The sequence below is a fragment of the Natrix helvetica genome (genome assembly GCF_964273705.1).
Source record: "Natrix helvetica genome assembly, chromosome: 5".
NCBI classification, from domain to species: domain Eukaryota; kingdom Metazoa; phylum Chordata; class Lepidosauria; order Squamata; family Natricidae; genus Natrix; species Natrix helvetica.
In genome coordinates this window covers 86175479-86189227 of record NC_138551.1, presented here as the reverse complement: position 1 = coordinate 86189227, position 13749 = coordinate 86175479, and the positions used below count along the sequence as shown (strand labels likewise).

The 13749-nt window shown below is 42.9% G+C and overlaps 1 protein-coding gene across 5 annotated transcripts in view; it reads right to left on the bottom strand.

Annotated features, from left to right (window-relative positions):
• PALD1 (phosphatase domain containing paladin 1) overlaps window positions 1-13749 on the bottom strand; it is a 181646-nt gene that overhangs the window by 88678 nt on the left and 79219 nt on the right. For all 5 annotated transcript variants that reach the window (XM_081954018.1, XM_081954017.1, XM_081954016.1 and 2 more), the window contains 4 exons: window positions 10945-11105; window positions 6434-6509; window positions 2112-2263; window positions 530-626 (listed from right to left, as the gene is read on the bottom strand). In XM_081954018.1, the coding sequence (XP_081810144.1) occupies window positions 530-626; window positions 2112-2263; window positions 6434-6509; window positions 10945-11105 (486 nt within the window). The remainder of the gene's footprint in view (window positions 1-529; window positions 627-2111; window positions 2264-6433; window positions 6510-10944; window positions 11106-13749) is intronic.

The following is a 13749-nucleotide window of genomic DNA, read 5'->3' as shown; positions in this document are numbered from 1 at the left end:
TTCAAATGAGTATGAAGATTTATTGCAACCCTAAGCTCTGTACAAGAATCTGAGCTACTAATGGTCAAGGGAAATGAGCGGGAATTAAGGAGGCATTCAAGATGGGCTGGACTTAGATCTCTTGTGGGCATGCAGGGACTCATGACTGATGATTAATTTGACCCTTCCTCGGGCTCTGCATAGTCATCTCCTACAATTAATATAATCAAACACAGAGAATTGTAATCTCTCTCTCTCTCTCTCTCTCTCTCTCTCTCTCTCACACACACACACACACACACACACACACACACACACACACACAAACTATATGATACTTCATTTAAAGAAGGCATCATGAATTTGTCTGGGTAACTTCTGTGTTCTTCTGCTCAATTTGTAGAGTGTCCCGATCTTTATCAGAGGCTGTCACAGATTGAGACAAGTAACTCTGTCAGAGATATTAATTATCCTCAATGGGAATAAGGGACAATGAAGTATAAGAAGATCACTGAGGCTAAAGGAACAATATACAATTAGATTCACTCACCTCTTCCACTATCTGTTGCCCGTTGGCTACCATGCTAATGAAGTTCTGAATAATCCGAAATTGTTCTCTGGGTGAATATTTGGGAGACTGTGGAAGGCTGTGATTGGATAATGTTAAAGATATGCCTTAATGCATGGAATCGCACAACAGTGTAACAAACTTTCTAATTTTGCTTTTATTAAAATTATGTGATGCACTTCATTCTGCTCTCACAAACACCACTTAGTTAAAGAAAAAAAAATACAAGCTCCTACTTGAAGCAAAGAATTTGTTTATATACAATCTTTTACATTTGGTGTACTATTACTATATTGGTTGGTACTACCGCAATTACATAAAATTACATTTAAAAAGAAGCCATATCATTCATGCCGGCCACATGACCAGCATGTTTCTTCAGGCAGCGCTGGCAAACAAAGATGAGCACCATTCCTTACAGTCGGGAACGACTAGCATATATGTGCAAGGGGAACCTTTACCTTTACCTATAGCATTCATCTTGATCAAACATGAAATCTTGATGCCCCTACTGAAAATAGAATAGAATAACAGAGTTGGAAGGGACCTTGGAGGTCTTCTAGTCCAACCCCCTGCCTAGGCAGGAAACCCTATACCGTTCCAGACAAATGGCTATCCAACATCTTCTTAAAGACTTCCAGTGTTGGGGCATTCACAACTTCTGGAGGCAAGCTGTTCCACTGATTAATTGTTCTAACTGTCAGGAAATTTCTCCTCAGTTCTAAGTTGCTTCTCTCCTTGATTAGTTTCCACTCATTGCTTCTTGTTCTATCCTTAGGTGTTTTGGAGAATAGTTTGACTCCCTCTTCTTTGTGGCAACCTCTGAGATATTGGAACACTGCTACACGGGGAGAGGGGGCGGTCTAGAAATCTAATAAATTATTATTATTATTATTATTATTATTATTATTATTATTATTATTATTATTATTATTATTATTATTATTATTAATGTCACCCCTGGTCCTTCTTTTCATTAGACATACCCAGTTCCTGCAACCGTTCTTCATGTTTTAGCCTCCAGTCCCCTAATCATCTTTGTTGGTCTTCTCTCCACTCTTTCTAGAGTCTCAACATCTTTTTTACATCGTGGCGACCAAAACCGAATGCAGTATTCCATGTGTGGCCTTACCAGGGCATTATAAAATGGTATTAACACTTCAAGTGATCTTGATTCCATCCCTCTGTTTATGCAGCCTAGAACTGTGTTGGCTTTTTCAGCAATGTGTGCAGCCCCTGCCAAAAAAAGCCATCACAGTTCTAGGCTGCATAAACAGAGGGATGGAATTAAGATCAAAATATTTTGTTCTCTTAATGTTGCGCAAATTGTCAATCATTATGTAAACAATGCAGTTCAATCAATGCTTCACTGAGATAATATCCTAAATATATATAAGGGGAAAAGGTTTCTAATTCCTCTCATTTTGTGATACAACGTCCCTAAGTTAGGAACAGAACTATTCCTTATTGATGTAAGCAGATTTTCAATGCCTATAAATAATCATGATTAATCAATAATCCCCATTTCATTTCATCCAAGTAGGAGAAGCTACAAAGCTCTTACTCTTGTTTTTGTAGGCCACCTTTACGGTGATAGAGGAGCAGAGTTCCTAAGACCATGGCGAAATTGGTTGTCCCGACACCAGTTTGGCAACTAAACACCAAGGCAGGAGGTGGCTTGCTGGGATCTTGTAGAAGGAGAAGATTTGGACTTTCCTGTAAGACAGAATTATACACATTTGTTGGATCGGACACGATTTCGCAACTAACAACATAGAAAATAAAAATCAAATTTTAAAAAACCAATTAACCGCAACCTCCCAGTCCCCAGTGACAACACAAAGTCAAATGAGCCATTTGGTGGGCTCCTGCATCTCACTCTAGTTTCCCCTGTCCAAATGGCAAAACCAAGTACCATATTTTTCAGAGTATTAAGACGCACCTTTTTCCCTCAAAAAAGAGGGTGAAAATCTGGGTGCATCTTATACACTGAATACAGCATCTTTGGCCTCCCAAACCCCCGCCCCTACACCAAAATGCCATGCATAGCTTTTAGGAGGCTTCCAGAGTGCTCCTGGGGTTTGGGTAGGGAAAAAACGAGCAAAAAATGGACCGTTTTTTGCTCATTTTTGCCCCCACCCCACCCCAGAAACACTCTATAAGCCTCCTAAAGGCTATGCATGCCCTTCTTTTGACAACAAACAGTTTTCACAAAAAATGGACCGTTTTTGGGAGGTCTGCAAAGTGCAAAAACTTTTTTTTAAATTTGCCTCTTCAAAATCTTAGTGGGTTTTATACTCCAGTGCATCTTATACTCCGAAAAATACAGTATTTTAAAGTTCGCACACATTGTCTGGTGTTGCTCCAGACCAAGAGAAGAAAACACCCATGGGTAACCAAAAAGGGGACAATGACCTTTCTGGTCAACCCCTCTTCCTTCTGAACAAGCAGGAAATGCGATTAGACGGCCTATCAGCCTCTTCTAAGCTTGGTTAGTATTGATGTTACCTAGTTGGGTAACGAAAGTGTTGCAAGAAAATAACCAAACTCAAGAGAGCGCAAAAGATCCCACAGGTCAACCCTGAGTTAATACTGGTGCCTCTTCTAGTTCCGTTCCTACCCATTCACTCTCAAAATATGAATTAAGATTAGCCTCAATCCTATTGGCCATTTAGAGAGCTCTCAAGACATGATCTTTCTAGCAAGTCTCAAGATCCCTTAGAACTAGAGAGCCCACAAAATGTCTTTATTATATAAAAGTTTTTAAACACTCTTACTTACTTCTGTTATATGTATATTTCTTGTTTTCTATGTTTATTTTAAATGTATCTTTATTGTTCTGTTTTTATTGTTCCCTGACCAAAATCACACGTGCGATGGATGGCTATATAACATAGATCAGGGGTGACATTGAGGGCCGCATCAGGGTTGTCTTTGACCTTGGGGGGGCTGGAGGGGCCGTGGCCATGGTGGCCATGGCCAGCTCTACATCATTCATGGCGGGGGCACCTGCAGCCCTCTGCCAGCGAAAATGAAGCTCAGGAGGGCTGTGTGCAGCCTTCCCAGGCTCCGTTTTTACTGACAGAGGCACTGCAGGCCGATCCTTCGCTGTTTCCAGGGTGGCCCCGTGGGCCAGATCTAAGCACCACGTGGGCCAGATCCGGCCCCTAGACCTTGAGTTTGACACCCCTGACATAGATAGATAGATAGATAGATAGATAGATAGATAGATAGATAGATAGATGGATGGATGGATGGATGGAAGGAAGGATGGATGGATGGATGGATGGATGGATGGATGGATGGATGGATGGATGGATGGACGGACGGACGGACGGACGGACGGACGGACGGACGGACGGACGATAGATGGGTGGGTGGGTAGGCAGACAGACAGACAGACAGACAGACAGACAGACAGCAGTGACGTGCAGTCAGGCGAGGCAGGGGAAGCAGAGCCTCACCGCTCTCATCATGAAAATAAAAAAAAAATACTCCAGGAAGCCGTGAAAGTGGCTGTGAGAGGCGCGCGGCTTGATTTAGCCTCCCTGGACATCTCAGCAGCAGCCCCAGGTGTGCCGATCTCACAATTTTTTGCATCGGACGAGCCCGGGATCCTTGCAAGGGGAATGGGACCACGTGTGCAGGCGGTTCCTCAATGCCAGCCTCAGAACAGCGCAGCCGCGGTCCCTTTCATGTTGGCTTAGGAAGGAGGGGAATGGGACCACGTGTGCAGGGGAAGGGGATTGCGGCTGTGCTAATCTGAGGCTGTGCACTGCTGAGGAGCCGCCTGCACACGTGGTCCCATTCCCCTTGCAAGGATCCCGGGCTTGCCCGATGCAAAAAATGCCTAGGTAACATCATCAGTGCTAGAAGGGGGGAGGAGGAGGAGAAAGGAGAAGTTTCTCTTCTCAGAAATGTCTTCTCAGTGGAGCTGCGGCAGCCTGTCTGTCCCTTTCTGACATTTCTGAGAAGAAAAACTTCTCAGTTTGGGCTGCGCCCGTGCGATCGGAGCAACCATGCGGTTTGATGACGTCACCAGCCTCACCAGTCATAAACCTCACCGTACGTCACTGATGATAGATAGATAGATAGATAGATAGATAGACAGACAGACAGACAGACAGACAGACAGACAGTGATTAGACAAATGTAGTAACTGTAAATACAACTGTAACTCTAAATATCCTATTTACATAGCTTAATGCACAGAATAATAGCTACTAGCAAACAAACATTTCTGCTGTTGTTTTGCGTTTGTGTGTGTGTGTGTATCTTTGAATTAGTTTTGACTCCAAGGAAGTGCTTAGGTAAGGCCCTGCAACTTTCTTGCCAAGCTTTTTATACTTTGATTGTCATTGTCGTCTTCTTAGAGCTGAATGTGTGGGACTGGCTGTCTTGGTGCCTCAGACAGGACTAGAACTCCCTATTTCTAGTCTGATGCCTTAACCATTACACCAAACTGGCTTACCTTTTAATCTTATGTGATTTTTTTTAAAAAAAATCTTGTCTGAAGTCTCACATTATTTTTTAAATCTTTTTCTAAGGAAAACGAAACATTCTCCCAAGAAAATATACATATCATTGCCACTGAATGGCTTATTACTTCCCAAAACAAAGAAAGCCTCTCTTCTTCTCTTAATCAAATTAAATTAACATATTAAACACAGCTTAGAATCTATCCTGGAATTACTTTAACCCTGAATTGTTCCCATAACACTGCATATTTTTAGTATCTCCCAAAACTGTCTCCAGCCTTAGCAAAACAATGGAAGGTCCAAAGTAAACACTGGCACTGCAACTAGCAATTGGATGCCCATTAATTAAATTCAGTATTATAGATTTGATCCAACACCCAAAAAACTAAGCATTTATTTTAATGGTTTTCAAATAAACGGGCCCTTCAAAGTTTAATTTCTTGCTGGCTTGTGCAGTAATTCTTTTTATGGTGTGTGTCTGTGGGAGGATTAGACTTTTTACGTTTGGCACAACAAAACCGTACAGTTAAGTCATGAGCCCAAAGCACATACAGGCGTCTAGCAAATGCATATGTTCAAACACCAGCTAGAGGGATCCAGAAATAGACACATGAAACTTCACTCGGCAGATGTAAATACAGAAGGGGGGGGGGAGCAAATGTTTGTAGCACCTCCACCCAACAGGAAGAATTTCCAGCTTCTGCTAACAAGCATCTCGTATGCGCTTCCTTTTCCAAGCCAGCTTATTACCGTATTTTTCGGAGTATAAGACGCACTGGAGTATAAGACACACCAAGGTTTTGAAGAGGCAAATTAAACAAAAAGTTTTGCACTCTGCAAACCTCCCAAAAACGGGCCCTTTTTTTCTTCTCAAAAAAAGGATATGCATAGCCCTTAGGCAGCTTGTAGAGTGTTCCGGCGGGAGGGGGGGGGACAAAAAATGGCCCGTTTTTCACACAAAAGTGGCCCATTGTTTGTCAAAAAAAGGACATGAATAGCCCTTAAGTGGCTTGTAGAGTGTTCCTGGGGGTGGGGGGCAAAAACGAGCAAAAAATGGCCCATTTTTCACACAAACAGGCCCATTTTTTGTCCAAAAAAGGCATTAGGAAGCTTATAGAGTGCTCCTGGGAGCTGGGGGAGGGGGCAAAATTGAGCAAAAAACTGCCCATTTTTGCTTACTTCTACCCTCCCTAGCCACTAGGAGCTCTCTGAAAGCCTCCTAAAACCTATGCACGGCCATTTTGGTGAAGGGGCGGGGTTTTAGGAGGCAAAAACATGCTGTATTCAGTGTATAAGACGCACCCAGATTTTCAGCCTCTTTTTTGAGGCAAAAAGGTCTGTCTTATACTCCGAAAAATATGGTAAACAAAAGACAGCTTGTAGATTAACATCTGGCATCAGATCTTACCCGGAGGAAACTGATGAAAGCATCAAACTGTGTTTCTAAAGGCGCTCCGTTCACAGGCAAAGGCAGCCGATGGTACCTGCCAAGAAAAATGAATTATTTCTAGTTTTTTGGGGGGAAAACACCCTCGGTCAACATGCAGGCAAGCTTTGAAAGTGTTCTCGGATAGACACATTTAAAAAAAAACATACTAAACCTAACAAATATGAACAAAAATATTTTATTTATTAAAGTAAATAAATTTAATTTAATTTATTTATGTATTAAAATGTATGACATGTGGAATAGGTGATTGATATAAAAATAACATATTGAAATATTGAATAATTACTGTGTTTTTCATAATACAATATGCACCAGGATTTTGAAGAGGCAAATTAAAAAAAAAAGGTTTTGCACTCTGCAGACCTCCCAATAACAGGCCCATTTTTTGTCAAAAAAAAAGGGCATGCATAGCCTTTAGGACATGGGTGTCCAAACTTGGCAACTTTAAGACTTGTGGACTTCAACTCCCAGAATTCCCCAGCCAGCTTTAGGAGGCTTGTAGGGTGTTCTTGGGGGTTTGGGGGAGCAAAAACGAGCAAAAAACAGCCCATTTTTCATGAAAATGGGCCCTTTCTGTCAAAAAAGGGCATGCATAGCCTTTAGGTGGCTTATAGAGTGCTCCTGAGGACTGGGTGGGGGAGCAAAAATGAGCAAAAAAAGGTCCATTTTTCGCTCATTTTTGCCCTTCCCAGCCTCCAGGAGCACTCTGGAAGCCTCCTAAAGGCTATGCACAGCCATTTTTGCAAAGGGGGAGGGGTTTAGGGAGGCCAAAAATGCTGTATTCAGTGTATAAGATGCACCCAAATTTTCACCCTTTTTTTTGAGGGAAAAAGGTGCGTCTTATACTCGGAAAAATACGTTAAATAATGAAGGATTATAAATTGAACAAGCAAATAATGGAAGATTACAATTTATCACAACTGTTTGTACTATTATTAGAATTATATAAGCTAGTTAAAAGCAATAAATATGATTAATAATATTCAATTTGTATTAAAAGGTACGACACTTGGAATAGGGTGATTGGCATAGAAATGACACATTGAAATATTGAATGATTAAATAATGAAAGATTATAATTTAATAAAAATACGTGTATTATTACAAAAATTATATAAGCTTGTTAAATGAAACTAATGCGATTAATACTGCTTTATTTGCATTGAAATGTATGACACTGCGGTGCCACACTGTTCACCCATTGATATGTTTGTAAAAAATAAAAATATATATAATAAAATTTAATTCAGCACATTGCGCATGATGAAAAGAAGGAATTCAGATATAATATTGCTTTCTCGTGTGTCTGTTCTGTATTAAAGCCATGGCTTTATTTTGAACCATGACAAATTTTAACCATGAGAAAAAGCCACGCTTTATTCAATCATGGGGATGAGGTGGCTCCGTGGCTAAGACACTGAGCTTGTCAATCAGAAAGATCGGCAGTTCAGTGGTTCGAATCCCTAGCGACACATAATGGAGTGAGCTCCCGTTACTTGTCCCAGCTTCTGCCAACCTAGCAGTTCGAAAGCAAGTAAAAATGCAAGTAGAAAAATAGGGACTACCTTTTGTGGGAAGTAACAGCGTTCCGTGTGCCTTCGGCATTTAGTCATGCCGGCCACATGATCACAGAGACATCTTCAGACAGTGCTGGCTCTTTGGCTTTGAAATATGATGAGCACCGCCCCTTAGAGTTGGGAACGACTAGCACATATGTGCGAGGGGAACCTTTACTTTTACCTATTCAATTATGCCACTTGAAAAAGGATAGAGTTTGGCTAAATTTACAGAATGCATTAAGTCAAATATGAACAAATGAAAGGTAGTCTTCAACTCATAACCGTAATGGAGCCTTCCTATTGCAGTCATAATTTGTGATGGTTATAAAGTGGGTCATCATGTAAGCAGGCCTGATTTTACAACCTTTTTGAGAGCCATCATTAGAATAAGGGAATAACAGAGTTGGAAGGGATCTTGGAGGTCTTCTAGTCCAACCCCCTATTCAAGCAGGAGACTCTCTTGTCACTTATGCCCACAAGCAGATCGATCCCCTGTTATAGGATAGGTTTGCATGCAGTTTAATTTGCCCTCCATGTTCTATTTCCACTGTGATTTCTCAAACGTTTTGAGTGCCCTGCCTCTTTTGATGGGGAAACAGAAGGAGCATCCCTGACTAAATAAGGCAACATGACAGAGACATATGACAAGTAGGCAGCTTTACTGATTGGTTTGGTAGCTTCCTGGAGACCTTTGTGTGGCATGGATGTAGGTCACAAAGGTGGAGGAGCAGGTAAGCTTTGATAGGAGGATAAGGGAGGCAGTCATCTCCTTGGGAATTCTCATGGCTTTATGACTTCATCCCTGCAGGCTAAAGTGACATTTGCTGTCAGTTATCAGAGTGAAGATGCCTTTCTAGAGGTAGATTGCTCTTCAGTGGGGCTCCTGGACTATGGGGAGACTTCCCTCTTTTAAGAGAAAAGGCTGAGAAGGTGCTTGAGGTTGAGAGTCAGTCAGGATGGGGGGGGGGACTGGCATGGGGGAGAAGGGGCAAAGAGGTGGAGTGGGATGGGTAGGAGAGGTGATGGGGAGAGGGAAGGGGGACAGGACAAAGAGGGAAGGGAAGATGATGAAGAAAGAAAAGAGGAGGGGGACGAAGAAGTGGAGTAGGTCCAATAGAAGAGGGGAGGAAATGGAGGCAGGACAGGGAGAGGAAGATAGGGACAAATAAGGAGGGTGCAATTCTAATGCCTTTATGACTTCATCCAGGCAGATTTATTACCAGAGCTAAAGGAGAGGGAGGGAGGGAGGGAAGGAAGGGGAGAGGAGGGGAGGAAAGGAGAGGAGAGGGGAAGGTGTCTAGGGAAGAGGAAGGGGTGGATGACATGGCATAGCAAGAGGGGGAGATTGGGAATGGGAATGGGACAGGGAGGTGAAAGGCAGGTAAGAAAATGTGTGTGGGTGGGGTGGGTGTGTTAATACTAATGTTTTCATGACTTCATCCATGCAGGTTAGCAGAGGTAAGCAAGAACAATTAGTACAGAATAGAATTAGAATGGAAGAGAATTAGAAGAGAATTAAATAGACATGACTTAGATTTAGAGCAGAATTAATATTAGAATTAGAAGATATACTAACTCATACAACTACAACTACAGCACAATTAGAATAAAATAAAATTAGAATGGAATTAGAATACAATAAAATTAGAATAGAATTGGAATTAGAATAAAATTAGAATTGGAAACAGACTAGAATTAGAATGGAATTAAGAATTAGAATAGAATGAACAAAATTAAAACAGAATTGGAACTACTGTAGAATAAGAATAGAATAGAAATGGAATGAAATAGAATTTAAATAGACTACAATTAGAACATAATTAGAATAGAATAGAATAGAATAGAATAGAATAAAGTAAACACAGCAATCATTAAGAAAACTCATTGTTCTCTATGGAGTGTTTTTGTCAAAAACAAGAAGTAAAAGGTGTTTTCTGCAAAAATGTCATAAATTGTGGTCATATGACCACAGGACCAGTCATTTTATAATGCAGAGATAAATAACCAGATATCTGGAGGTCCGGCCGCACCCAGCCGCTGCGGCGACGTCATCAAGACGAAGTGGCTTGGAGGCGAAGTGCTTTCCAGTGCTTTTCTGTGCGTCTGGCGTTTAAGTAGATAGCTGGATGTCCTAAATGCCAGACGCTCAGAAAAGCACTGAAAAGCAGCTGCTCTTGGGGACTGCGGAGCGCGAGCTGGCGGAGCGCGCTCAGGAAGGCGGGGAATGGGATCACGTGTGCTGGAGGCTGGCAGCCTCAGCCTCCAGTACACGTGGTCCCATTCCCCGCCTTCCTGATGACGTCACCAGCCTCACCAGCCATAAACCTCACCGCACGTCACTGGTGGGAAGCAATCTATAATAATCTATACACCTGGACATCTGGGAAGCTGTCTGTCTCCCCAACTTTAATTTTGATGCTCCTGACTTACAACTAGAATTTAGCCCAAAATTTCTGTTGCTAAGCAAGGCACATTTTATGACCTTTCCTGTCACAGCTGTTAAGGGAAGCGTTGCTGTTGTTAAATGAATCACGGGATCCTAAAGTAAATGTGGCTTTCATCACTGACTTTGCTTGCTGGAAACTGTCTGGGAAGGGTTCAAATGGCTACTAAATGACCCTGGGATGTTGCAACTGTCATAAATACATATCAGTTGCCAAGCAAACGAATTTTGATCATGTGACCATGGGGATGCTGCAATACTCGGAAGTGTGAAAACCAGTGATAAGTCAGTTTTTTCAGCGTTGAGGTAACTTCGGTCATTAAATGAATAGTTGTAACTTGAGGACTACCTGTAATGTTTTGTAATGTTTTACTTAGGTAAAACAGAGAATGGTGGGGGAAAAATAAGGTCAGAGTTAGTACAATTATTTATTAATAAGGGCAAAATTGTCTTCCGCTGAAATTTACCTGTAAGATGGCAGCAGGAAAACAGGCCTTTTGTACACTTCCTCGGTCACTTGGATGTCTTCTTCACAGAAGATTTTGACTGAATGCGGCTCATCTTTGAAATGTTCAGTATCATTGTAGACGTAATATATATTCTCACTCAGCTGGGCAAAGTCATGTATCTTCAACAGATAAATCCAAGAAACCAACCTGAGAAGAAGCTTGCTTTATAAAACATTATCTACAACCTGCTGATACGCAGTTTTCTCCCTTAGACCTACTTGCCGACTTTGCTAAATGGTTTCCTTTGTAGAGATGCAAAGGAAACGGCTCTGGTCCTGCTGATCTCCAGTTGTCCATGCAGACAATGGACCAGGGATGGTATTCACTTACCTTCCCTACCGGTTCGCAAATGTAAGCGTACGCGCATGCACTTTTGGTTAAAAGAAAGGGCGCAAATGGGATGCTGTAGAGCCGTGGAAGGTGGGTGGGGCCAACCGCGAATTCCACTACTGGTTCGGGCGAACCAGTCCAAACCGGTAGAATAAGACCTCTGTGTAGAACCAATATTAAGATTGCATCATAAGGCTACTAAAATACCAATATAATGCCAGATATGCTTCTATTTTGTTGTGCAGGTGTCTAAAATGGGATCTCAGTTCAATGGCACAGAAATGTTAAAAGGACACCGTGCAATCTGATAGCCGTTCTCATTCCCAAATGTAAACCTCCAGAGAAATATTTTGTACTATTGTGATGACTCCCCCGGATGCTTTCTCTGATTCCTTTCCAGATGTCAGCTCGGAGGAGGATGAACTACTTCCGGGCACATCTGGAGCAGGGGTAGGTTCCGGCTGCTGCTACTGCCAGTTCACTCACGGACGAGCTTTGCGCGTGTGCTTGATTTGCGCTACGTGCGCATGCGCAGTGCCAAAAAAATTGCTTCTGCACATGCACAGAAGCAAAAATCAAGAGAACTGGTTTGGGGGCGTGGCAGGCCGATTTACTACCTACTTGGCCGAACCAGGCCGAACCGGTAGGAACCCACCTCTGGTCTGGAGTGGAATTGGTCAATGGCTCTGAGCAGCCATCTGAGAGGAATTTGGCTGCAGCAGGACAGCCCTGAGGCTTCAGGTGGGGAAAAGCACACAGCTGCAGCAAGTCAGCAATGAGGAAGAAGAACTGCCTTCTGTACCTGATCCCAGAACACATAGTGCAGAGAAAAGGCAGCAGCAGCTGAGGTCAGCCAGATTACTCACGAGGAGGCAGCTTCGGCCTTCTTGATGGGCTGCACCAAAATCTGGCTATTCAACACAGCAGACAGATGGAGGCAATGCTGGGAACAATGTGTTCATTTCCTAGCTGTGTGTTTCCTGCCTTGATTTAGATTGACACCATGCTTGGATTGTGCCTTGTGAACTCTGGACTTTTCTTGCCCCATGAACCTCCTTGTATTGTGGATTTAACTTTGCCTGCTGGGTTTATCTTGTTTGGGAAACTTTCAAGTGCCTTGTGGACTCATTGGCCATTGCTCTGTGGACTAGCATTGGTCTGTGTTTGGCTTGACTTAATTGGGACAGTTCTGGGTTTCTGGTGAAGGAAATTGTGAGGGAATATTAATAAACCCACTAAACCACCGTTACATGTGAGTGAGTGGGACAGCAGGACTACATAGTTATGTAATTAAAGCTGTACTACTTTTTTTTTAAAGCAATGGTGTCTGGAAAAAAATAAATTAGAATACTCAAAATAAAAAAAAAACACATTATGAAGAAAGTGAAAGTTATAGAATAAATAATATTACAGGTATTTTGACTTATGACCACAATAGAGCCCAAAATTTCAGTCTTAGGTCATTGTGGTTGTTAAGTCAAAGATACCACACCACCAGATTTGATGTTATGACCATATTTACAATGGTTGTAAGTCTCCAAAGTTGTTATTATTATTATTATTTATTATTATTTTATTGAACTTATTAGTCGCCCCCTCTCCCCACAGGGACTCGGGGCGACGTACAGAGCAATAATCAAGATAGAACCATATATCGTGCAGAGGAGGTAAAAATAAGTCCATAAATAAGCATACTTACAAAATTTAAAACCCCAAAAATATTAAACTCTAAAAACTTTAAAAACAAAATTTCCCATTATAAAATGACCTGGGGTGGCAAGATTGTAACGTTATGCCAGGCCGGCTTGACGAAACAGGTAGGTCTTCAGCTTCATACGGAAGGAGCGAAGGTCGGTTGTTGTCCGGATGTCTGGGGGGAGGTCATTCCAAAGGGTAGGGCCCACCACAGAGAAGGCCCTACTCCTGGGCACCGCCCTCTGGCACTCTCTAGAGGACGGCACCCGGAGTAGCCCCTCTCTGTGTGAGCGAATGGGTCGCAGGGATGTATGGGGCAGGACGCGATCCCGCAGGTAACTAGGCCCTGTGCCATGGAGCGCTTTGAAGATGGTAACCAGTACCTTGAAGCGCACCCGGTAGGCCACAGGAAGCCAGTGCAGCTCGCGCAGGATAGGTGTTATATGGGAGAATCTCGATCTCCCCATAATAACCCGCGCGGCTGCATTCTGGACCAACTGCAGTCTCCGGGCGCACCTCAAGGGGAGCCCCATGTAGAGAGCGTTACAGTAGTCCAGGCGGGACGTCACCAGCGCGTGAGTGACTGTGCGCAAGGCCTCCCGGTCCAAAAGGGGCCGCAACTGGCGCACCAGGCGAACCTGGTGGAACGCCCCCCTTGCCACGGCCGCCACGTGATCTTCTAAGGTCAGCCGATCGTCAAGGAGGACGCCCAAGTTGCGCGCCCCTTCCACCGGGGCT